Source organism: Cibotium barometz, chromosome 33 (assembly GCF_041138505.1).
Source record: "Cibotium barometz isolate CiBa-2024 chromosome 33, ASM4113850v1, whole genome shotgun sequence".
Classification (NCBI taxonomy): Eukaryota; Viridiplantae; Streptophyta; class Polypodiopsida; order Cyatheales; family Cibotiaceae; genus Cibotium; species Cibotium barometz.
The window spans coordinates 45,840,737-45,867,449 of record NC_141078.1 but is presented as its reverse complement, the minus strand read 5'-3'; the positions used below and the strand labels follow the sequence as shown (position 1 = coordinate 45,867,449).

The following is a 26,713-nucleotide window of genomic DNA, read 5'->3' as shown; positions in this document are numbered from 1 at the left end:
GGGACAAATAGGATCCATTGTATGTATTGAAAACCACCAAACTATATACAATGGACTTGCAAGATTCTCATTTTTATTGTTAATACAAATAATACATTTTTATAGTTAATATTTTCTTTTCAAAACAAATAATACATTTTGATGCATTCTAGCCATAATTTAGCTTTAAAAGGTATACATTTTCTAGATAATATGTAGAATTGTGAAGTCATAAGTTTTAAGATTTGTTGTTTTTTTGTTTTGTGAACATTGGTCCAATAAAGGCCCCATTCACTCAATGTGAAAATCAAGGAGAATTTATTAAATCATGTTGAGGTTTTTATCAAGGTATTAGGTTTGCTCAATAACAACACACAAAGATATCCACACAATGTGATTGCATTGTGTGCATTCGCATGCATTTTGTCTTGATTTGATTTCCATGTGCTACCATTTTAGTTCTGTTTTTGAAGGGGTGGAGAGACAAGATTTGTTCCTTGGCTCTGTTTAACTAGGAGGCCTAAGGGCAAAACATTCTTTATCTTAACTCGGTTTAGTTAGCAAAGGAGGACAAATGCTATCTCATTAGAGAGATTTGAGAGGGTGCAACATAAGTGTTATTTGGCAATGTAGGATTTATGCATGTGCGGCCAAGGTGGAGGCCCAACGATAGTAGGAGCTTGTAGAGGATTGTAAAAAATTACGTAGGTAACTCCACTTTCAAAATTAATCAATTCTACCATGCCAAGGCAATCAATTCTAGGCAAATGTATTTCCACAATGGGTATATAAAAAAATACTTGCTGGGTCCAAAATAAGCACTTCATCATGTGCACACATGCATATACGTGTTTTTATGTGTGCACGTGTTTTTATGTGTGTGCACGTGTACACATGTGTAAGTGCACACATGTACACATATATACACAAGAACACATTTATGCACATGTGCATGTACATGTTCATACATGCACATGTGTTTACACAAGTACACATGTATGCATTTATACACATGTGCATGTGTAAGTGCACATATATACACATGCATGGTATATTTACGCATGCATACATCTGCAAGTGTACACATGTACATGTGTAAGTGCACACGTATATACACACATGGTATATTTACGCATGTGTACATGTGTAAGTGTACACATGTACACACACATACAGGTGTAAGTGCACACATAAGCACACACATACATGTGTAAGTGCACACGTCTACACATGTACACACGTATACATGTATAAGTGCACACATATACACATACATACGTGTGTAAGTACACACATCTACACATGTACACACTCATGGTAAATTTACATCAACAAGCGTGCATGTGCAAGTGCACACACACATCTATGCATATACACACATGTGGTAAATTTCATCAATTTAAATATGCATGTACACACACATGGAAAATTTAGTCAATTTAAATATGCTCTCATATTACAATAGATTTTAATAGTCATTATTCAAGTAATTTGGAATGATTACTTGAAACCCTTTTTTTTAAATTAAATTTTATACAAATTATATTTTTTCATTAATATTAATTTCAATACATATAACAATAGTATACAATATCATATATTAGTATAGTAAAATCTTATAAAATAATATAAATATAATGAGGTTCGTTTTTTCCACTCTAATAAAATTACTAGTGCATATAATAAATTTTTGAATAACAAGCCACTTTGAGCTCGAACTATGTCAAGATATTTATGACTAGAACATAATAGTTATTAATCATGTACTTATTGTTCCAAAACAAAATACTAAATTTAAATGATAATGTTTTTATCATTCATCCAAATACAATACATTAACATTGTGCTTAAACCCATGTCAATGGTTGATGTACATTAAGACTCTCTCTCTCTCTCTCTCTCTCTCTCTCTCTCTCTCTCTCTCTCTCTCTCTCTCTCTCTCTCTCTCTCTCTCTCTCTCTCTCTCTAGATTACACAAACAAACTCCCCCTCCCCCCCATGGCAATCAAGGTGTTTATGTGTGTGTGTGTGTGTGTGTTCTCTCTTTCTGTCTCCCATATTACAAGATTTAATTTATTTACAGTTGTAATAATCTCACTAATTCATACAACAATTTATCCAAAAATTTTCTAAAATCTAAAATTGATTAATATATTTTGAATTCTCTCTCTCTCTCTCTCTCTCTCTCTCTCTCTCTCTCTCTCTCTCTCTCTCTCTCTCTCTCTCTCTCTCTCTCTCTCTCTCTCTCTCTCTCTCTCTCTCTCTCTCTCTCTCTCTCTCTCATCCGGTCGATTTATTTTTTAACCCCCCAAAATAGACAAATTAGATCTTATTTTCAATCTTAAAAATAAACCAAATAAATATCACAAGTTAAATACAATTCTCATATCTCTTTGCATAAGTAATTAGTGTAATAAAGCCCTAATTGGTATTAGCTACCCAAGTCCATACCTTTAGACATCCTTCAAAGTGAAATTAAGACAAAAAGGCCAATTGCTAATGGGTGTAAACGTAATGTCATGTTCTATCACAACATTATTCAGCCTTATTTTGCTAATGCATTATTGAGCAATGTGCAACATGCGACCATATTCTAGGTGCAATAAAATAATGGCCAAGTGTTGCTAGGGGAAACTATTATTATGCTTTATTTTTTTCAAGGAAAACAATGGCCAAGTCTTCTAGGGGTAATCTATGGCTATGATCTATTTTGTTTCAAGGCAAAAAAAGAAGAAGAAGGCTAAATGCTATTGGGGTTAGAACAGAACATCGCATTCTTCCACCTTCCATTGGTAGCATGTAGCCATTTTTTGTCTTAAAACAATGCACACAAAGAGAGAGAGAGAGAGAGAGAGAGAGAGAGAGAGAGAGAGAGAGAGAGAGAGAGAGAGAGAGAGAGAGAGAGAATTATGACTCATATTCTCTCATTACTTCTATAATCTGAGACGCAACCAAAGATAGAGAGAGGCATATATACAATATGTAAAAGAAAAGACATAAAATTTAAAAAGCATTATTACATTGGAGCCCTTTTGTTCAAGAGCTTTTGTTCTAGAGGGTTAAACTTTGTTTAAAAAGTACATTTACCAACTTATCCATTCATGTTCTAAGAATGACAACTTTGTAAAAAAAGTAAATTTACCAACTTATCCATTCATATTCTAAGAATTACAAAAACATGCAATGTGAAAAGATGCCATGTGATGCTTCCATGCTTCTTTAGCACAAACATGGCACCTACTAATCTCCCACCAATGCCTTTACCTCCCTTGCCATGCTATGTTGCACTCATCTTCTTCACACTTTGTTCTCTTTTATGCATGCTTTATTATTTCTTCTTTTGCTCAAGCTTTTTGCATCTCCCTTGAGGTTTTGTTTCATTTCTTTCCATAAATCATCCTCATCTCTCCTTCCACCCAAAGGAAGAGGAAGAGAAATAAGAATTTTCGCTAGACATAGTAAAGAGGAGGATCAAAATAAAATGTATTTTGGCACAACGAAGAATATTTACATGCATAAGTGCATATGCTTGGACATTTTTCACATTATTGTTTTAAATTATTTAAAGTCTTCTACTGGAAAAGTACACAATTCCCACTTATTGATGTGCCACAAAATGATTTTGTGAGCATGTGGATATTCCACATAAATAACTTTTTTTTCATAAAATAAAGTACATGCACGTGCACCTTAACACATGGTATTCTATACTTTTAAGTTGGCAAAAAAAGTGATTGGACTTCTAATTAGATCCTTGCACAAACATTGGGATTAAAGTAATAATCCAAAAAAGATTTCAAGACTAAGGAAAAGCCTCATTGTATATATTCTTTTACATTTAACAACAATTATGCCATTTGATTTTTTAATGTCTACTTCAGATCTTTAACTTGTCATGCCCCTAAAATTCAAAAAGGGTGGAGAGCATCATTTTTTCACAATTTTTCTATGTTCAAGCTTGTAGCCTTTCTCTCACACCTTCTTTTCAATCCCCTAAGGAGCATAATGTCACTACGCTCACACATCAAGCGTTCTTGGTAGTTTGTCCCCAATGCTCTTCCATCTTGTTTTGTAACAAACTAATGAGCAATAACAATCTACAAACCAAACTCCTTAAGCTTCATCTCTCTAGATCTAGGATCTTTGACTAGTGCAGCTCTCATAATTCTCTACTCTAAAAATGTTACAAAAAGTTTTACTCCAACTAGACTAGGGGTTCTCATGTGGGCCATGTCTCAATGACTTGTCCACTACCTCTATTAACTTGAAAATAATTGGAAAGGTGGTTTCTCCGTGTGGTACTCTAGTGTGTGTGCACGCACGTGCATGGGTGTGTGTGTGTGTCTGTGCATGCATGCATGCATGCATGCGTGTGTGTGTGTGTGTGTGTGTGTGTGTGTGTGTGGACCTCAAACAAGGAAGGAGAGAGAGAGAGAGAGAGAGAGAGAGAGAGAGAGAGAGAGATTAAGCATCTACTAAAGACCCAATGGGCCTATGAGACCAAAAAGATACAATAATGTCCATGGCATATCTCATCATGGAATGGAAAATAAAATAGAAAGAAAACATAAAATAGAAAGATACAATAATGTCCATGGCATATCTCATCATGGAATGGAAAATAAAATAGAAAGAAAACATAAACATAGCTATCTCACTGGGGTGATACAAAACTATCCATGAAAACTCATCATGGAATACTAAGAACATAGAAACATGACAGCAACATCAGCTCCAAGTAGATGGTATACCACTCTCCAAAATATCAAGCATGGGGCTAATGTGAGTATGGTTGAGAGGTCTCCCTCAGCTATGTCACGTGGAAAGGTAGTGTAGCTCAATGTCGGTGGAGCATATCCTGGATCTAGAGTTGATGAGGTGATCGTGGCCGACGGGGGGGCCGAGGGCATCGGGCACATTGGAGAGCAGAGAGAGAGACAGAGAGAGAGAGAGAGAGAGAGAGAGAGAGAGAGAGAGAGAAATGAAATGATATATTAACATCTCTAAGAGGCCATAATGGCCTGTAAGACCAAAACTGAGATTACATCTGAAGTTGGTGTCTCACCAAAGAGAACAACTAAATGATGAGACTAAAAAGTATAATAAACTGATTGTCTTACAGTTATAAGAACAAAATTGTAAGCTCCGAGATATACTAAGTAGAAAATACCGGAAAATGTATATCAGGTAGATCCATGTATGCTGATCAGTTGAAGTGTTGCCCTCTCCTTAGATCAAATATCTCCGCCATGGGGCTGTCTAGAATGGAGAGGTCGTAGAAGCGAGGTAGGTGCCTCCGATGCCGAGCAATAATGGCTCTGATCTGGCGATGGTGAGGATGCCGTGGTTGGGATCCTAGTGGGCGTGGTCGACGAGCATGACATAAGATGACTGCTCTATCAGTGTGGTGACTCCCTAGGAGTGTGGTCGGTGCCCTGATGGCCCAATGAAGGAGGTATCAGGAGGTGTGTCAGCTGGGTTACTGGTGTGCTGGTGTGCCGAAGAAATCTGTTAGGGTCCTGTTGAAATATACAAGTGAATAGTGTGTGAGCGGGAACAAGCCCTTGGATAGAGGCTGTAAAAGGATGAGTAAATGTGAAAGAACCTGTGAAAAGGTGAGAAGAATCTAGTGGGAGAGAATAAAGGGTAGCATGAGAAGATTTAGGAAGTGTGGAGATATTCTGGGAAGTGTGGAGTTATTCAGGGAGATATTCTGGGAAAAGTGAAGAGGTGGAGAGAATCAGGGAAAAGAGGTGGAGTGAATCATGGAGAAATCAATGGGATTTGATGCTTGATGTAAACTCTATAAATTGAGGCATTACCCTAATGAGAATTTGCTGGTTTTTGAGTATCCATGCCTACATTAATCTATTTGCTAATTACCCTAATTATATCTTAATTATTTGTACTAATCACTTTGTTAATGATGTTGATTCTAGTGTTTGATCCACCATAGCTCATCACAATACTCAAATTTCAACATGGTATCAGAGCCATGCCTAGAATCCATCAGATTTATGAGCCCATTATCTAATTAATTAGGATTAGTAGATAATTAAGAAATAATCAAAATTTTAGTTATTTTTCACTTCACCCCTTCACCCCCAGCCAGTGGAGGATCTCATTCACCTTTCACACATAGAATTAGGGCAAACCCTTCTAGCATATGGTAGCCAACTCACTTGGCTTCAAGCCCATCAAAACGGTGCAGCAAACCGCCAGCGAAGGAGGGAGAAATCGCGTTTTTACCCGGCGCCTCTTTTTCTGCGTGAAATTGACATTGCAGCTTGCACAAATCAAAGGTCTCTAATTCCTCTTAGCCCAAGGTGTTTTCAAGCATGCTCTACAAGTTGGTGAAGACAGAATTCAGTTTCATCAAGTCTACAGTGAGATCCAAGCTCTTCATCAAATCTGTAGGGTGACTTTGATAAAACAGAGATTAAGCTTTCAATATTTGGTCAAATCTTGTGTTTCTTGGTTTAATCCTCTACTAGACTCATTGCTATTGATGCCTTTGAAAGCATTTGAGCTCATTTGAAGTCTAAGGCACCAGATCTCAGTGATTAATCAGTGCTAATCACTGTATTTTGGTGCAATTGAGGGTTCAAATTAACCATTAGGTATCTGATACAGATCCCTATACCTTCAGATTGCAATTTGGAGTTGGTTTGGTACTCCAACCATCCCGTACAAATTGGTTATCCTTGATTTAATGTAATTTCCGGGAAAATTATGCTGATAAAATTGTGATAATCATCATTTTGCATTTAACCCTTGGTTAATGCCTATAAATCTCACTAGATTATTCACAGCCAGAGTTGCATTTGGGAATGTGCATGAGAATGGATGCTATACGCATTATGTATTGGGCACATTGCATCAGTGTAAAAATGGGATCAGACACTGCCCTTGTCCAGAATAAGGCAAGAGGTAAGACCTCCCGCATAAATTTGGGTTTGCATTGCATAATGACACAAGATAAACATCAAAAACCCAAAGGAACTGTCAGCAAAACATTGAAACATGTTGCTCACATGGAGCAAAAAGACCTGACAGACAAGCTCATGGCCCCAGCCATGAAAGAAGAAGAATATCTCTTTCCAAGAAGAGGATCCACACCAAGAAGATCTAAAGGAAGAATTGAAGGAAGACATGGACACGAGAAGAGAAGCTGCCCCAAGAAGACTGAAAGAAGAGAAAGACATGGACGCGTGGAGAGAAGCTGCCACACGACAAGAAGACTGAAGAAAAGAGAAGATGTGAGGCTCCAAAGAGTGAGGAGCCATGTGAAAATCTCTGAGAGAGAGAGAGAGAGAGACCCCACAACCCAATGTAACCTACCCCAACAAAGTAAAACCACCTCTGAGCCACCGATGATGTAGGCCACGTGGTAGAGAGATGTATGTGTGAGCACTTTAGTCAAGGTCGCGGGCAACTATAGTAAGCCTTGGACACATAGAGAGAGAGAGTGTCAAGGACTATGAGTTTAGGGACTCGAGGCACTGGTCACGCAGGCTATCAAGTAAGAGAGAAACTTGATATAGGGTCCAGGTGTGCTAAGATAACTTAAGGGGAGGTGTAGACACTGGTCGCGGACTATCAAGTAAGGGGAGGCAAACGTGGTATAGGGTCTAGGTGTACTAGGAGTATTCATTTGAGGGGAGGTGTTGAAATATACAAGTGAATAGGGTGTGTGCGGGAACAAGCCTTTGGATAGAGGCTGTAAAAGAAGATGAGTAAATGTGAAAGAACCTGTGAAAAAGTGAGAAGAATCTACTGGGAGAGAATAAAGGGTAGCATGAGAAGATTTAAGAAGTGTGGAGATATTCTGGGAAGTGTGGAGTTATTCAGGGAGATATTCTGGGAAAAGTGAAGAGGTGGAGAGAATCAGGGAAAAGAGGTGGAGTGAATCATGGAGAAATCAATGGGATTTGATGCTTGATGTAAACTCTATAAATTGAGGCATTACCCTAATGAGAATTTGCTGGTTTTTTAGTATCCATGCTCAACCGGCTCCCCTCGGAAAGTGAACTGAGGCTCTGATCTTGTCACCCATGCCTGTGTGGTGTTAAACATCATAACCTTGGTTTTCCCAAGGTTCACTGTCAGATCTCTATCCGCAAAGAAAGCCTGTAATACATCCAAGTGTCTCTGTAATCCCTCCAGAGAATCTGAGATTAGAACAATATCATCAGCATATAACAAGATGGGTATCAACACCCCTGCCAGGCATGCCTCTGGGCCTCCCAATCTTTCTACATAATCGGAGAGAGAGAGAGAGAGAGAGAGAGAGAGAGAGAGAGAGAGAGAGAGAGAGAGAGAGAGTCAAACAAAGTGAGAAGTCGGGTGGAGGTCAGACAAAGTGAGACAAAGAGAGAGAGAGAGAGAGAGAGAGAGAGAGAGAGAGAGAGAGAGAGAGAGAGAGAGAGAGAGAGAGAGGAGGTCAGATAAAGTGAGTAGTCGGGTGGAGGGTTGCAAACCCAAGGGCATCACTGAAAAAATGTATGATATCACCTGAGTGCACACAAGGAGCCACTTACACTTTTAGATTTACATAAGGTGTCCTATTTATTAGTTGCCATTGTATTTGTAAGAATGTAAGAATGTATACATAGAAAAAATAATATGTATATTCCCAAAAACCATGTATAATATACATACTTGTTTTTTAGTACCCTCCGCACACAAATGATATGGGGGTTTTCTTAAGTGTGAGGTCTCGAGGGTTGCAAACCTTAGAACTCGAATTAATGAAATCAACAGAGTTAAACTAATTTAATTAATGCAAGAGTTATGTGTTTGTGTGAATTCTATATAGGCTAGTGTCACGTGCAAACTTTCCCAATCAAATTTGATTGGTAAAGTGAAACAAGTCCACACGAGATACAAAATAAAGTAAGTTATTTTTTCCTTGGAAAGTTACAAGTATCACTGCTAGTCAGAGGGATACTTCCCAATATTTATAAGATTTAGGGTGTCTTTAGCCCTTCTTCATCACCACTTGCATGCTAGTTTTTCTTACAACAATAAAGGGCCCAATAAATTTCCAATGCATATTATTGGAAATCGCCAATGTGGGGGACACCAATTTTTGTTGAAAATGTCCATCATCATAGAAGTGCATGTAATTTTGTCACGTAGGCTGTAACGCCTGTGATGACCGACGGCAGACCGGATGGCCATGTCCGGGGTTCAGTGGGAGAGGACGCCCATGCGGAGTCATGGGTGGCCAGGCTAGTGTGGACGGCAGGCCACACACTATATAGCCTGGGGGATGAGGGGCAATCCTCATTCTTCCTCTATGGCTGGGTGGTGAGCCAGAGGCCGTCCCCTCCTGTGGTAGCGCCCGTAGAAGTGGCGTTACGAGTATCTAACACTGGTATCAGAGCCAGGTTCGATTGGGTCGTCAGGGTCCGCGCGTGACCGGGGGACCGGAGCCCACTCAATGGTTTTCAACCATTCATCTTCTCATCCTTATCTCCACAATGGAGTGTGTAGAGGGAGGCGGCCAGAATTGAAAGGAAGAACTCTCTCTCTCTCTCTCTCTCTCTCTCTCTCTCTCTCTCTCTCTCTCTCCCCCCATCACACACAACAAAGCGAATTGCAGGTAAGCATTTCGTTTTTTTTTCTGCGTTGAAGCTTGTCTGCGAAACAAATTTTCGTTTGGTAGAGAGAGGAAGTCGCCTGGTGTAAGCAACGTCTGTCTACTGTCTACTGTGTGTGGGGGGGCGAAGACCAGCCCCATGACCTCTTAACATAGCATTGCGTGCGTCGTTTGAAGAGGAGAGTAGACGGCTATTGTGCAGAGGGGGGGCGACGACCTCACGTAGTAGACGGCTGTTGTGCAAAGGGGGGGCAACGACCTCACGTAGCAGATACGGCTGTTGTGCAACGGGCGGCCTGCCCAGCCCACAACGGGCGGCCAGTCCTTAGCGGCCAGCCAGGCCACGTAGCCCAGCGCACGCGGGCGGCCTGCCCAGCCCACAACGGGCGGCCAGCCCTTGGCGGCCAGCGAGGCCACCAAGCCCAGCGCACGCGGGCGGCCAACCTAGCGGGCGGCTGGCCTGGCCCCAGCGGGCGGCCAGCAGCCGACAAAAAAAAACAATTTTTTATTTTTGTTTTTTTTTTAAAATCAAACGGACCCTCTCTCCCAGCTGTGGAGGGATAATCCCGGCAAGGGATAAGTGTTTCCGGAGACTAATTTTTGTTATGAGTTGCAGGCATTTTTTCTCTCGGATCGAAGCATCCCGGAGTAGCGATGCTTGTAGAGGCTCACAGCGCAACACAAATCGACAGGCGACCGTAAAGGGGGGTGACTATTCTCTCTCCACCACTGCTCATTTTATTAGCGTTTTTTTTGTAATTTCCGAGTTCTCGCATTGTTTTTTGCAAGAATTAAAGATGTCTGCTAGGCGTAGTGTGTCCCCACCGCCTTCTACTTCTCTAGGTTTTTCAGGTCTCTTGTCCTCGGTCGCGGGTTTGACCCCGACCGAATTGTCAGGCCGTACACGCCCGACCGTTGTCCGGTCCGGAGTGCACTCGTCGATCACGCGTGATCCGCCAGCGCCCTCCTCGTTTGTTGATCCCGCCTTAGGACCCAACGAGCCCGCAGCGGCGGCCACAGTAGAAGATGACCCCTTTTTTGGCCGACGAGCCAGATGACATGAACACCGACGTCGCCGAGGGGACCGAGGAGGACCTCTTGGATTATGATGACGATGATTATGACCTATTGGACCCTGCTGATGTCCTGAGAGAGACGGAGCTCTCTAGTGGACTTTTTAAATATCTTAATGCCAAACTAAACAATATGGGTAAAGTCCAGGCTGACTTAGTCATGATGCTACAGAGCATCTCCACACGGTTAGATGCACTGACAGCCGCCTCGGCTAGTCCTCGTGGTAGCCGAGCTCTTGCGGCACGGGTGAGCGTAGCCTCGCCAGTGGTTGCAGGAGTACAGGCTGATGCGCCTGCGGGGCCGTCCATAGCGACAGCTTCGTCGTTATTAAAAGACTTAAAGCCACCTAGTTTTGGTGGCGAGGAGAAGGAGAGAAACAAGGACTCGGTCAATATGTTTCTAGCGAAGTGGTTAGATTTGCACGTGTTGCGACAGTAGTCTAGCCGTATACAGCCCGTAGAGGCTAGCCTCTCATTAACCAGCAAAGCGTACAAGTGGTGGATGAGTTTAACAACTCGTCCTGCCACTTGGACGGAGTTTGAAACGATGTTTCGAAAAGAATTTTTGCCTGTTAATGAGACAGAGAGAAGCTGGGAGTTATGGGACAAGTGCTCGATGGAGAACAAATCCCTAACTCAGTACATCTCAGACTATAGGGAGATAGTACTCAAGCTAAAGGGAATCGATGCATTCCAGACATTGCGAGGCTTTAAGAGAGGCCTCAAAGATGATTACCTTGAGTACGTAGAGCCCTTACAGCCTAAAGACTTAGCAGAGGCAATTAAGTATGCGCAGATATTTGATGACATCAAGCGCCGTAGTGCGCGTGGTGATTCGAGCAGGGCCGAGGGTAGTGAAAAGAGGAGGTCAGGCCTTAAAAGAAAAGGGTTCCGCAGTGATAAACAAGGGGATAGGACGGACCAGGAAGGACAGGGTGGTCATTGGTCTAAAAAACCGCGACCATCCAGGAAGAAAAGAGACACCGAAATCCAAAAGAAAGAGCAATATATTAAAGCACGAAAGGAAAATCGCTGCTTTAATTGCAATGATGTAGGGCACACGAAGGCTGAGTGTCCAAAGCCTAAAGCCAGCACGAGTGGCAACGAGCCCAAAAAAGATGGTAAATCTTCTAGGCAGTTGCATACAGTGCAGAGACTCCCTCTCAGTTCCGCAGAGTTCACAGAGGTGACAGTGTGTCATTGTGATGAGCATCACGCTTGTTCAGTGACACCAGCGATGTGGCAGCCTACTGTAGGTCCGCATGACATGGTGCGCATGTATGGCACCATAGGTGGCCGTAGAGTCACAGTTTTTATTGATGATGGAGCTAGCCACAACTTCTTGAACTACTCGTTAGTCAAGAAGTTGGGGTTGACTGAGACCCGGAGTGATCATGAGTATACTGTTGGCCTAGCCAACGGATATGACAAAACGGTATGGAATACCGTAGTATTGGGGGTCCCATTATCTATGCAAGACTACGAGGCTCCGCTTGACTTTCAGGTCATGCACTTAGCCAGAGCAGATGTATATCTAGGCAGGGAGTGGCTGTATGGCTTGGGCCCTAGTCTAGCTTGGAATTACTTACATAATACGCTATGTTTTGAGCATGGAGGTAGAGTCATTACCCTACAAGGCGACTGTACTGTCCCCGCCACACCACTTATTTCCTCCATGGAGCTGTGCACAGCGGTCCGCAGAGACCAGATAGCAGAGGTGTATGCTTGTTACCCTCTTTTGAATTTTGTTTCCGTTGATGAAACTGTAATTGATGTTTGCGTAGACAAACAAGAAAAACCAAATAGCCTTGGACGAGACCCACTGTTTGAAAACCCTGTTTGGCATGCATGCGATTCAAACAAGAAAAAATCCAAGGTGAAAGAGACATTAAAAAAAAAGTACGTAGATACTTTAATGAATTTATTAGAGGAATTTCAGGATGTTTTCCCTGATGATCTACCAGATGGTTTACCACCATCTAGAGAAGTAGACCATGGCATCGAAGTTATGCCATGATCAAAACCTATAAGCAAACCTGCTTATAGATTAAGCCACTCCGAGGCATAGGAGGTGGAAAAACAATTGATTTGAACAAAGGCTTTATTCGGCCTAGTTCAAGTCCGTGGGCATCGCCTATTCTTCTGGTAAAGAAGAAAGACGGATCTATGCGGATGTGCATAGACTATAGGGCTCTTAATCAGATAACGATTAAGAACAAGTATCCAATGCCACGCATGGATGAGTTGTTTGATCAACTCTATGGATCGAGATACTTTACAAAAATAGACTTGAGATCTGGGTATCATCAGGTTAGAATAAAAGCAGAAGATATTGCGAAGACAGCATTTAGGACCTGTTTCGGGCATTTTGAGTTTTTGGCTATGCCATTTGGGCTAACCAATGCTCCAGCGACGTTTATGACGCTGATGGATAGCATTTTACGTCCATATCTGGGAAAATTCATAGTAGTTTTCCTAGATGATATTCTTGTGTACAGTAAGACACAGAAAGAACACATACAACATTTGCGTCTAGTGTTCGAGTTGTTGCGAGAGCATAAACTATTTGCAAAGAAGAGAAAATGTGAATTTTTTGAAACAAAAATTCACTACCTTGGCCATATTATATCCGCCGATGGTACGCGGATGGAGCCAGAAAAAGTAGAGGTTATTCTTAAATGGCCAGCACCGAAGAATCTCGAGGAACTGTAGATTTTTCTTGGCATGTCAGGGTTCTACCGATAGTATGTGAAGGACTACGCGAAGATCGCAGTCCCGTTGACTGACCACTTACGGTCAAAAACAAAAAACATTAGTTGGGGGGAAGCCCAACAGAAGAGCTTTGATAAGCTCAAGGTGACCGTAGCAGCTGCACCTATTTTGACTTGTCGATATCCAAATGAGCCGTTTATTTTGGAAACAGACGCTAATAATGAGGCCATTGGGGCCGTACTTATGCAAAGGGGACGCCCAATTGCATTTGAGAGTAAAAAGTTAGATTGTGCGCAGCGTAACTACTCGGCTTACGAGCGAGAGTTACTAGCGATAGTTCATGCACTGAAAAAGTGGAGACACTATTTATATGGTGCTACTTTTGAGGTCCGGATGGACCATGAAAGTCTGAAATGGCTTTCAAGTCAAAATGAACTGAAGGGTAGAAAAGCTCGGTGGGCGGAGATTCTACAGGAGTTTGACCTTCAAATACGTTACCAGAAAGGTAAGTATAACGTGGTGGTAGATGCACTTAGTCGCATGCCACAGATTAATGAACTTAGTTTCACAGTCTTCAAGAATGATTTCTTGGAGTCTCTACGTGGTTTATGTGAGCACGATCCATCTTTTACAGAGGTCTGGCGCGCTGTACGCGTACGCACTTCTTCACAGACGCGACCACCTCCCTCGTTGGCACGTGTTGCTAGTCCGGAGAGACTGGCCGAAGGTGCAACGGGAAGGGAAGCGAGAGTTAGTCCGGAGAGACTAGGCTTGTCTTCCGGGTATAGTTGGGAGCCGGAGAGCTCTGACGTAGGCCCTTCATCACCTTTGACTGCCACGGCTTCAAAGGGAAGTGATAAACTTCGTCGGGGGGAGAAATATGCTAATTACTCCATTGACGACGGGTACTTACTCTACAAGGGTAGAGTATGTGTACCAACTACTGGTGACTTTCGGGCCCAAATTCTTAAAGAAAGTCATGATAGTCCAAGTGCGGGTCATCCCGGGATTCAGAAGACCTATGCACTAGTAAAAAGACAGTTTTATTGGCCTAGTTTGTTTAAGGACGTCCAGATTTATGTGCTGAAATGCAGTAAGTGCCAGGTCAATAAACATGAACGTCTTAAGGTTGGAGGACTACTCCATCCGCTGGATATTCCTCAAGGGAAATGGGAAAGCATTTCCATGGATTTCATTACCGGTTTACCCAAGACGAGTCGAGGGAATGACTCGGTGTGGGTGGTAATGGACAGGTTAACTAAAATGGCAAAGTTTATCGCCATGAAGAAAACTGTTAAAACACCAGAGTTGGCAAAACTCTTTATTGAACATCTCTACAAGCTATATGGCTTGCCCGCAGATATAGTGTCGGATAGAGATAGAAAGTTCAACAGTCATTTTTGGAGGGAAGTCTTCAAAAAGTTGGATACTACTCTGAGTATGAGTACGGCAGATCATCCGGAGTTTGATGGTCAAACTGAAAGAGTTAACCAAATTCTAGAGGATATGTTGCGTTCTTATGTTAGTAAGAAGCAATCTAATTGGGAAGAGTACTTGCCCTTATTGGAGTTTGCCTATAACAGCTCCAAACATAGCGAGATTGGATTTACACCATTCATGTTAATGTATGGATTCCAGCCGAGATCTCCGATGGCTGTAGGCCTAGAAAAGGAGAAAATTCAATCTGTCAAGGATTTCCTTGAAGATATGAATGATATGCTCAGAGCCGCACATGAGAGCATTCGTAGCGCGCTCAGGATCGCGCTAAAACTTATGCGGATAAAGGACGTAGAAAGGTGACCTTTGCAGAAGGTGACTTTGTATTCCTCAAGGTTCCTGCGCAGTCAGAAACCATGAAAACGGGAAAGTGTGATAAACTTTCTCCGAGATATTGTGGTCCTTTTAAAATCCTTAAGAAGATTGGGGACGTAGCATATAAACTTGAGTTACCGGAGAGTTCTCAAGTCCATCCTGTCTTCCATGTCAGTAAACTGAAGAAATCAGTTCACGGGTTAGAGAACGCAGTTTCTCCAGAGATTTTGGTGGACTTGATAGAGCCACCAAAGATACCACATGAACCTGAAAAGATTCTACAGTATCGTGAAGGACAAACCCGACATAAAGTGTACCAGGAGGTACTGTTAAATGGACAGATAGGGATGAAGAGATAGCTACCTGGGAACGCTGTAGCAATTTCCAAAAGGTTTCCCCAGTTTGTTTTCGAGGATGAAAACTCTTCTTAAGGGGGGGTAATGTCACGTAGGCTGTAACGCCTGTGAGACCGACGGCAGACCGGATGGCCATGTCCGGGGTTCAGTGGGAGAGGACGCCCATGCGGAGTCATGGGCGGCCAGGCTAGTGTGGACGGCAGGCCACACACTATAAAGCCTGGGGGATGAGAGGCAATCCTCATTCTTCCTCTATGGCTGGGTGGTGAGCCAGAGGCCGTCCCCTCCTGTGGTAGCGCCCGTATAGCGGCGTTACGAGTATCTAACAAATTTGGAGACATTTTTAAGATTTTAAAGGCTTCATTACCACCATTACAGGTTGATCCAACAATGTTGGAGGACACAAAATTATTATTTTTGTGGCCCTGTGACATTTGCCTCATGACATTGCCATGCCGTGCACTCGTGATCAATGATCAATTTGTTTTCATGAGGCTATACAAACTACATAATGCATTGAGTTCAATGTTACGAGCGAGAATCCCAACAAACAATGCAAACACAATGGTTTTGCATCCTTAGGGGATGTTTTGGAGAACGTCTAAGTGAGTGGGTCAACCTGCAACTGCAGGTCTCCTTAGTCGCATCATCAAGTTGGGTCGTGCCAAGAATGTTCTCTATGTTATCTTGCTAAGTTGGTCAGAATTTAGAGGTCTTATTTGATTTGCACTAGATCACATGCACCTGTGAAGATGGCGAGTTATAGTTGATGTAGTAGAGGAGGTCATGTTGCTTGACTCTGCCTTCAGAAAGTCCATGGGCACTGAACCCCTTTTTTTTTGGCAAGAGACACATTACTCACAACACCCCATCTTGTGGAGTGAGGGGGGAGGGAGATTCAAACTCGCACCACCATCCTTGGCTAGAGTGTTCACCACTATGGCCGACACCCCACCCCTAATTGAGCCTTATTTGTTCAAAAGGTTCGAACTCACACCATCCTTGGCTAGAGTGTTCACGACTAGCCAAGATGCCCAATGCCCCACCCCTAAGTGAACCTCATTTGGGCAAGAGTTTTTAAACTTTTATGTCGACTTCAGATGCTTAAATAAGATTAGAGTCCATGATAGGTACCTTATTCCTACGTTCGATGAGTCGTTTGATGAATTGGGCCAGTCACTTTATTTTACACTTCTTTGGATTTGGCATTCGGCATAACAAACTCCAATAGTAAAAATTTTAAAATTGCAATCAAAGAAAGTGTAAGTGGGCTTGAAAACAAAATTAAAGTTTTTGGACTCATGGCAATCCAATTACCAAGGTTTGGTGACCAAGGTGTGGAAGCAGTTTTACTTATACTATAGGAAGTTGCATGAGAAGTGACGCAAGCAAAAGTTATCATTTAGTAGTAAGGGGGTGGTGACGTGGGTACTTCACGCGTTTGAGGCATATGTCTCAGTACAATGAGCTGCATGCATGGAGGGTACTTCACGCGTGTGAGGCGTATGTCTCAGTACAATGAGCTGCATGCATGGAGGGGACTTGGGTCTTGAGCTCACCAGAACAAGAGGTAGGAAGGGGGGATTGGGGGGAGATAAATGTAGTGGAGATGAAGTGAATGCAGGAGCAAGTGGAGGAGGAGAGAGAGCGAAAGAAAGTGTTGCCGGATTGGCTAGCAAAAGGGGTGTCTAGTTATGCTCAAAGACCTCAAACAAGGGGAGGGAAGGTATGTCTGAAGGTATCCTCTGAACTAGTAGGGTGTCAAATTGGCTTTTTTTTGGCTTGCAGCACTATTATGCTTTTCTTTGGTAAGCCTCCTCTGAAGATTGATGTTAGTAAATGGTTGTAGGTAGAGATCTTTCATGATAGGGTTGTGTCATAGATATTCTATCTAGGAAAAGTTTTTTTTAATGTTTTATTCATCAAAGGACAACTAGTTTCTGATATGTTTGCAATAGTACCCTTATTTATGAACCAAAAGCTCGTGCATGCAATGCTTTTCAATCCCTTCTTTGATATAAATAATAGCTTGGTTGAAGCATGCCATGTCTGGGTAGAGATTGTGGGTTTACCTCTTTGGTTGAGACATAGCCTGCTGCAATTGGCCGCAATTGGCCCGGTGCTATATTTGGCGAATGATGATGCCTATGGTCAAGCTAATAGCGTCTGTATTTCTTGGAATACAACAAATGAAATCCCCAAAACTATAGAAATTGAACTAGGAGAAATGGGTAAATTAGAATTAAATCTCAAGTTTGGTCCATTCCTAGGTGCTTGTTTTAAATGCGGAGGTTTTGGCCATATTACTAGGAATTGCATGACTAGGAACTTGGATAAATATGAGTATGAGGAACATGATAAGGGGGTTGGTGAGGAGAATAAGACTAAAGGAAAGGAGGTAGCCATCGAAGGTTATGGGGAGAATAAAGGTAAAGGGACAGAGTTGAATAAGGCTGGGCCATCAGGAGAAGCGGGGTGGAAAAAAGTAAAGGGTAGAACTAATGTGAGACAGGCTAAAGAGGAAGCAAGAAGATCTGCTCTTAATGATGTGGGTAAGGGGAATTCTGGAGAGGTAAAGCACCTGGGCACTTGAGTCCTATTGTGTATTCTAATCCATTTAGTCCTTTGGCAAGGGAGGGGAGTGAAACTTCTTCAGTGCATAAATTTAATTGGCAAGTGAATGAAGCCTAGAAAATGAATCAAAAGGAAGGGAGAAATAATGGGGAGGAGGAGGAAGTGGATATGATTCCTGAAACTACTTTGAAATGAATACGTCCTTTAGGATTACAGGTTGCACCTGGAATGTCAAGGGGATCAAGGAAAAAAAGAAAAACTTGGCTTTTGGGGTCTAATCAAGGAGTGGGATTTCTATGTTCTTGCTATTCAGGAGCATAATCTTTTTGGGCCTAAATAGGTTAGAAATGATAAGTTTAAGGATTGGAATATATTATATGGTGGGGTGATTGGGGGGTTTAGTGGGGTAATGTTTATTATTAAGAATAATCTTAAATCTATTATTATTGCTAATCATCCTAATGGGAGAGTTTTGGTAGTAGAGATCTGTATTGAGGAAGAGAGGATTTGGTTGGTGAACCTATATGGTGCTCATAATCATAAAATCATAAGTGAGATGTGGGATTGGATTTCTAAACTGAACATTCAGAAACAATGTGTGGTTATGGAGGATTTCAATATGGTTAAGAAACAAAGGGATAGATGTGGGGGGAGCATTGTGTTATTGGGGCAGGAGAAGAGAAGGTAGGAGGACCTAAGAGGAAAGTTGGGTTTGAGAGATGGTTGGGAAATGGGGGACTGGGGTTTAGATCCTGGTCTTACTTATTTTAGCCTTCAATATTTTGGCTCATCTTCCAGACTGGATAGGGTCTTTTTTAGTCAACAAGCAGCTTGGGTCCCTCATACTCTTAAGCTCTCTATTGACTCTAGTACAACACTTTCTGATCATATGCCTCTCAGATGGGGTTGGCATGTCATGGGCTAGGAAGAGATGGCATTGAATAGATTTCCAACTAGGAAATTAAGAGTGCTTGAGGATCAGCTTTTTAAGACACAAACTGAAGAGGCTATAGAAAGATTGAAAAAGAAGAGATTCTCAGGGGTCATGGAGACTGCTTGCTAATGAAATGCAAGGGATAATTAGGGGGGTTGGTAAATTGAGGGCCGAGGAGAAGAGACAATAGAGAGGCAAGTGGAGTGAACTTTTAAACTATCTTTTAAAAAAAAGACAGATTGGAAAGCTGTCAGAAGATGAGATTTTTTGGTATATTAAATGTCAGGAAGGGCTAAAGAGTGAGGATGAGAATTGTTCAAAGGAAAGGGGACAATAGGCAAAAATGGAAAATGTAGGTGTTTTTTTAGGTTACTTGAAGGGAATGGCTCCAAGGAGGTGATGGAGCGAATACTAGATGAGAATGGCCAAGAGATGGAGGGTACAAGGTTGATTGCTGAAAAGTGGGTAAATTTCTTGGGGGCTACTCTTAGTCTGAAAGAGGACTGGTCAGCCAAAAGGTATCAAGTTGAGAGTAAGCTACTTGAACTAGTAAGTAAAAGCATAGATCTTGATAAAGCAACATGGCTAGAAATGGATATTGAAGTGGATGAATGTTGGGATGTCCTAAACAAATTAGGAAAGGATATGGGTTGTCTGTAGAAATTTTCATAGCCTTTTGGCCTTCTCTAAAGGATGTAGTTAGGAGAATATGCAGAGATGCTTTTAGGACAGGGAACTTGGACAAAGAGGGACCGATAAAGCTCATCCCTAAGCAAGCAGCTTGTGATTGGATCAATCATTGGAGACCCATTACTCTACTGATTGTCATCTACAAGGTTCTGGCTAAGGTCATTGCTATTAGGATTACTCTTGTTTTGCAAAAGATCATCTCTAAGAAACAATATGGATTTATAAAGGGTAGATCTATATATGATAATATATTTGCTTCAATGCTGGGTAGAGTTTTGGCTTTGAGGACTAATCAGAAATGTATCCTTATGCAATTGGATTTGGAGAAAGCCTATGACAAAATACATTGGTCCTTTATAGCTAGGGTAATGGAAAGACTAGGCTTTGGCATGAGGATGGCTACTTGCATTTATACCCCCTCACTTTTGGAGGTCACTCTAAATTGCTTTTGAATGGCTGAGTTGTTGGGGGATTTGATGTGAACAGATCAGTCAGACAAGGTTGCCCCCTTGCTTTTTGCCATTGCTTCCCATCCTCTGATCACGGCATTGGAGCATGCCACTGTTAAAGGGAATGTCACTGGACTGAAGCTGAGTAATGGGGAGCAGTTGGTAATTCAATGCTTTGCTGATGATTCTCTCCTTTTTTTACAAGTTAATAATGATAATGTGAGACTTTCTCTAGGTATTATTCAGGATTTTGCTAATGCATCAGGTTCTAAATGCAATATACATAAATAAGTTTGTCCGAGGACAATGATTTTGACTTAGGGAGATGGGGCTGTGAGGTTATTAAAAGAGGTCAAATAGTCTGACACTTAGGGGTTCCCTTTGGTGTAGATGTGACTAACAACTCACAGATTGGGCTTTGGACATGTTTTGTTTGAAATTGAAGAAGTGGGAAGGGGTCAGAGTTCCTTTCCATGATAGAGTGGCCTTATGCAGCACAATATTAAATGCTTACATTATGTTTCTATGCCCTGTGTTAGAATTTGGCAAAGGACATTGGTAGAGAATAATTAAACCCATACGACAATTCTTATGGAGGAATGGCAATTCTAATAAGAAGGCTTTAGCTTAGCTGGCTTGGGATAAATTGTCTCTCCCCAAGGAGAAGGGTGGGATTGGCATCTTACATCTCCTTAGGATGGCATTGTTGCTCCATAAGTGTCTATAACCAGGAGGAAGTATGGACTAAGATGTTGAGATAATTAGTTGAAAGTGTGTATACTATGAAGGTAGATGGCATGATCTGGGATGGAAAGCTAAGATATTATCTTATGCTCCTTTGAAGGTTATAGGTTCACCTCTTGCAAGAATGTTGTGTACTAACTAGAAAGAGGTATTGGAGTTGATGCTTTGGGATGGTTGTTCTAGAGTCACAAGGAATTCTTTACTGTGTTTAGGTATTTGGTGGTCACATAAATTTAGCCCTCCCTTGGCTCTTCAGGATCCTAGAATAGCTAAAAGTCTAAATAACAAAGGTCTCAAGAGATTATCTGATTGTTGGGATAGGGCTCTGCTCGGATGGAAGGACCCTAGTCAACTTGATGAGGAGTTTAATCTGAATTCTAGGGAGGGACATTTGGTCAGAGTGGTGCTGGAAGAGGTCCACAAAAGCTGGTATTCTATTGCTTTTAATGATTCTTGTTGGGTAAAAGACTGGATATGGTATAACGAGGTTAAATTGGACAAAGGGAATACCAAAGAATTGTATAGGGTTTTAAGAAGGGTTGAGGAGAATGTGATATATTGCAACAGGATTTGGAGGACAAGTTGGGGGCCCAACACTTGGAGGAAGAGATGGAAAATTATCTCGAAACTGGAAATTCCCACCAAGTGTCAAACCTTTCTATGGAGAGTTTGTATGGGTGCCCTTCCTCTTGGGAGCAAACTGGTGCAAAGGAACTTTACTAACGGGTGCTGCCCTAGATACAAAACAGCTTTGGAAGATGGGAAACATGCCTTTTGGGATTGCCCAGGTATCAGAAGAATCATATTTTATTTCAAAAATTAGGTGATACTACAGGTTGGACACTACATGATTGATATGCAAATGTGTACATATGTGTTGGTCTATACTTTTGGTTAATAAATTGAATAAAGGAGGGATGATGCAGATAATTCAGGCTTTGTAGGGGCTGCCATCTCTTGACTTTGACTTTCCAGGCTGCCAGTTCTTGATTCTACTTGGAAGGGGAAACATGCCTTTTGGGATTGCCCAGGTATCAGAAGTACTCGGGCCAGAGTTAGTAGATGGGTATGTAATTGTACTGGTGTGTAGGTACATTGGGAGGACTGGTTATTAGGGAGATGGACATCCAGTGAGGAGACTGTTGATGATATTTTTAATATAACTAGATTTTGCTATCTTTGGGAAATATGGAACACTAGAAATCGTATTTTATTTCAAAAATTAGGTGATACTACAGGTTGGACACTACATGATTGATATGCAAATGTGTACATATGTGTTGGTCTATACTTTTGGTTAATAAATTGAATAAAGAAGGGATGATGCAGATAATTCAGGCTTTGTAGGGGCTGCCATCTCTTGACTTTGACTTTCCAGGTTGCCAGTTCTTGATTCTACTTAGAAGGGGATATCTTCCGGCATACTAGGCTGAGCCTAACCTTTTTGCTGTATATTCAGGTTACTTTAGTGTAGAAACCAAGGACCAGACCAGTGAAGTTTGGTCCAAGGACCAAAATATGGTATACAAAAGTTAAACAAGTGAATTATACTTATGTGGCTTTCATTGAAAATCCAATGGGCTCAAGACCAGTGGTCGAAGTGTGGTCAAAGAAGGGGGATGTTTTTGAGAACCAGTCACCTAAAGGTTGCACTACTGAGGTTCTGATGGAGGCATGCATTCAGCTGGGATTTTAGATTTCTTGGGAAAATTCTTTGTATTCGAAGATGAGAGCCGGAATATGATTTGTAATATGCTGAATGGGGTGTGAAAGCTGCCAAGTTGGCATATGAGATGTAACTGCTTTTTGGTTTATAAATATATATTTATATTGGTCCCAAAAAAAGGGCAGATTTGTGGGCACCAATTTGCTTTATTAGTAAGAGCTTAATAAAAACATAAATGAATTATTCCACAATAGAGGAGGAATTGTGTGTCATTGTTTGATCTTACTTATCTTCTATCTTCTATCTATCTATCTATCTATTCTATCTTCTATTTATCTATCTATCATTCTATTCTATCTTCTATTAAGCACATGTTTCCCCCCCTTCCACTTGTCACTCCTTCTAGCATCACCTCTAAAACCATCTCCTCTCTTCCTGCTCTAGCCACGTAGCAACAGTAACGCGCGCTGTGCAAGCGCAAAACTACGTGGCATGTGTACACTTCCCAGGTAACAACAGTTTTGCGCAAAACTACGTGGCATGTGTACACCTCCCAGGTCCCGGGCACTGTGTGTCAGCATCAAGGATGCATCAAGGATAACGTTTCCATCTATTTAACGTTGTATCAGGGTACCAACAGGCCCCGGTCTCCGAGATGATGATCACGCCCCTCATGCGCTCACCCTGTCCCTTCCTACGCCCGCTTCCTACTCTTGCTCCACCACAACCACCACTAGCAGCAGCTGCATCACTGCGCTTACGCCTCCGCACCACCGCGCACGCTTCCTCCTCCTCCTCCTCCTCCTCCGATGTGCTTCGTCTTGCACCTTACCCTCACCGCTCAGACCTTAAGAACCACCGCTCGTCCGTCATGTTTGTCTCCAGACCTACACGTTCCAAGGTATGCAATGTTGTCTGTGTGATAAAACGTTCCTCCTATGCCTCCTATGTCTAGGGGTGAATTGATTCCTTGCACTTGCCGTGGTATGGTTAGATGAAGCGCTGCGCAGCCTCCGAAGACGGAGACAGTGTCAGCACCGGCTTCATCGATGGATCCGAGTCCTACGACTGGACTTCTGCCATTCTCCCGTAAAGACTCTTTGTCTACTTTCTACAGAGGCCTCCATTGCTGCAATCGATTAGCTCATAGAACTCATTCCTTTGCTCGAATTTTTCAGGTTTTTGTTTCCAGCCATCGGTGGGGCATTGTTTGGATATGACATTGGAGCCACATCAGGTGCCCTCATTTCCCTTACGGTGAGTAGCTGCTCTCTGCAACCTATGGATGGGTTCAATCGAGTGCCTGCTGCTGAGACGTTTATTACTCTATGGATCAAGCAAGAAACATCTCTCTCTCTTTCTCTCTTTTCCCCTGTAAAAACAGACTGCTTACTGTCGGCCGAGTCTATGAGACGAAGGAACCAGGGCAAAAGCTTTGCCCTTCTCACAGGTATATCCTTATAAAGTGCAAAATGCAATCCATTTCTCAGAGATATCAAGAATCTATGTTGGGAGCCACTTGTCCTCATGGTGGAGTACTATACCAGACGATCCTACTTGCACTGCAAGAAATTCCAACTGCAAGATCTTAGATTTCACACTTTCATGCTTGATCTTGGCATTGCGTTGTGTGTTTCTTGTGTATGACCATGTATGCGTGTGTGTCGCATGAATATCTGTTAAGAAAAAAGGTTGCGTGCATTAAGTAATTATTCATGATCATGACTTCTAGAACTCGTATAGTTTGAGTATTATATGAAGTACACTTAGCTTAGACATCTTTTACATGCCTCGGAAAACCCACGTATATAAAGCCAAGCAGCACAACAAATTGTACGAAAGCAATGCTTTGTAAAAGCTTTTGTGTGGTTATGCTCGAGGCAGTGCATAGGATTTACAAGTTTAATCATGAACTCGATGATTTCCTGTGGACTTTAACAGATGAATCTTTAAATTTTTTGATTGAAGCATGCACCATGCAATCAGCCTTACCAACACATGTACATGAACTTTGCAATTAGTGGGCTGCAAATTCATGTTGCCAGGAGGGATGCCTTGATAGACATGCATGCTATATTTGATGGCTTGATTACATCAACGAGACTTCAAAAAATTCCCATTTGTGATGGCATATTGAGCTTGTCTCAGTGGTGTATTTTTAACAAGATGGACTTAAAGAGATTTTGTCAACGGTAGGGACATCATTTTGCTTGAGAGTATAAAACAGCGTGTCAAATTTATCATTACACGTGCTGTACACATTCATAAGGATTTATGATTGCTTATTGATTGTCTTTGAAGTTTGGGCAGCAAGAGATTGTCAATCATAGGGACATGGAAATTATGAAGTTCATGTGTATGATGATTACTAACCAATTAGAGTTTAGTGAGTGGAGAATTCCAACAGGGCTTATAGTCATTCCACTAGGGGAGGGATCTAGATACCGTTACCTTGATTTGTCGGCGAGGCATATGATGGGAAGGCACTTGAAAGATTATGCATATGATGGGAAGGCACTTGAAAGATTATGCATACATAAGGGATGGCGAAGCCCAATGTGAAACTGGCTGTATTTTGAGTTACCTGCATGGGTGGGCAAAAGCATGGCTAATTTACCAATGAAAGTAGTGGATTCACACATGCGAGCAGATGGTGGGCCATGTTCATGGAGGTGTTTGGGCCATGAAGGACCATTGGCTCACTAGTCGTAGAGCTATGTCAATTATAGCAAGGCAGTGGGGAGCCTTTGAAAGAGTAAGTAGGGGGTTACTACCTTGCTTGATAAGCTTTTATCAATGGGCCAGCAGACCTTGAACTAATGATGCAGATTTTGCCAAAGCACTCTCACTTTTGAGGAGCTCAATATGATGATTATAGAGGAGGAGTTGTAGCAAAAGGATTGACAGGGTGGGGACTTCGCTTTCTTCGGCAACACAGAAAGAAAAGGGTAAAGACTTAGGTAGCCAAACCTGAGTCTACTTTCTGAGCATTGGAGGGATGTAGATATGTTATGTTCCATTATCATCCCTTTGTGATCAAATTGTGGCAATTGGGATCATGGTAGCCAGCGAAGATCTAGCATAAAGGTCATGCCACAAAAGTACAAGTGCCTTTTGTGGCAACATGAATATTGGAGTTAGGGACCCTTCTCACATTTTTGAGGGGTTGAGTGTTATGATTCTAGAGGAAGAGATGTAGCAAAAAACTCAACAAGGTGGGGATGCTACTTTCTTTGCCATGAAGAGACTTGCCAAGTTGAAAGCTGATGATGTCATGTGCATGCCCGTGCCATGGCTAATCCTCAGCATGAATAGCACTAATCCAGTTAGCATTTGGAGAGTAGCAGCATCAGCATTAGCATTAGCAGAAGAATCATCAGCATCATCATCAGTTTCAGCACCATTAACATCATCATCATCATCAGTATCAACATCAGACGGAGGCATGGACTTCTGTCGGCTGGCTGTAGACAGGCTGTTGGCAGCCAGCAGAAGTTCTTGCAGCAGGTGGGACATCATTCAGGCAAAGGCCAGCAAGGTGGGGCTGCAGAAGAAGTGAATTGCAGCATTTATGGCATTTATTGTCCATTTCCTTGTCTAGTACCTGGCTGACAGCCTCTCCTACTGGCCGACCCGCACTCCAGGCATATATTAATACATCAAGTCATAAATCAAGTTCAGCAAGTTATTCATTCATTCATTCATCATCACAGCATTCAGTAGAAGAGTATGTAGGGCCAGAGGTCAACTCTATTGAATGCTTTGATGATGAATGAATGACTTGCTGAACTTGATTTATGACTTGATTGTAACACGCGGAAGCTCTGGGAGTTTTCTTTCAGCCCTAAACACTCTTGGAAGATCATCTGATGCAAAACGCAGATATAGAGAGAGAGTAGAGAGAGAGAGAGAAGTGCTGGAAATTCAGGTATATTCATATGGTACAAAAAGGTACTGGTCTGCAGCCCTAGGCTGCCTTCTTGAAAAGGTGGATTACACCAAAACAATCCTACCTAGATGACCCACTCCATAAGGGAGTGAATGAGTTCAATGATGAGCACTTGGGCCTATTTATAGGTCCCTTGGACAATGTAGGAGCTGGCCGACCAGCAGTCGGCCA

The 26,713-nt window shown here is 42.0% G+C and overlaps 1 protein-coding gene across 1 annotated transcript in view; it reads left to right on the top strand.

Moving 5' to 3' along the window:
- Window positions 1-23,178: 23,178 nt before the first annotated feature.
- Window positions 23,179-26,713, top strand: part of LOC147619645 (D-xylose-proton symporter-like 2) — a 39,386-nt gene continuing 35,851 nt past the window's right edge. Inside the window, exons 1-3 of the mRNA XM_086773327.1 lie at window positions 23,179-23,494; window positions 23,588-23,682; window positions 23,772-23,850. Of these exons, the coding sequence (XP_086629453.1) occupies window positions 23,249-23,494; window positions 23,588-23,682; window positions 23,772-23,850 (420 nt within the window). The 5' untranslated portion in view covers window positions 23,179-23,248. The remainder of the gene's footprint in view (window positions 23,495-23,587; window positions 23,683-23,771; window positions 23,851-26,713) is intronic.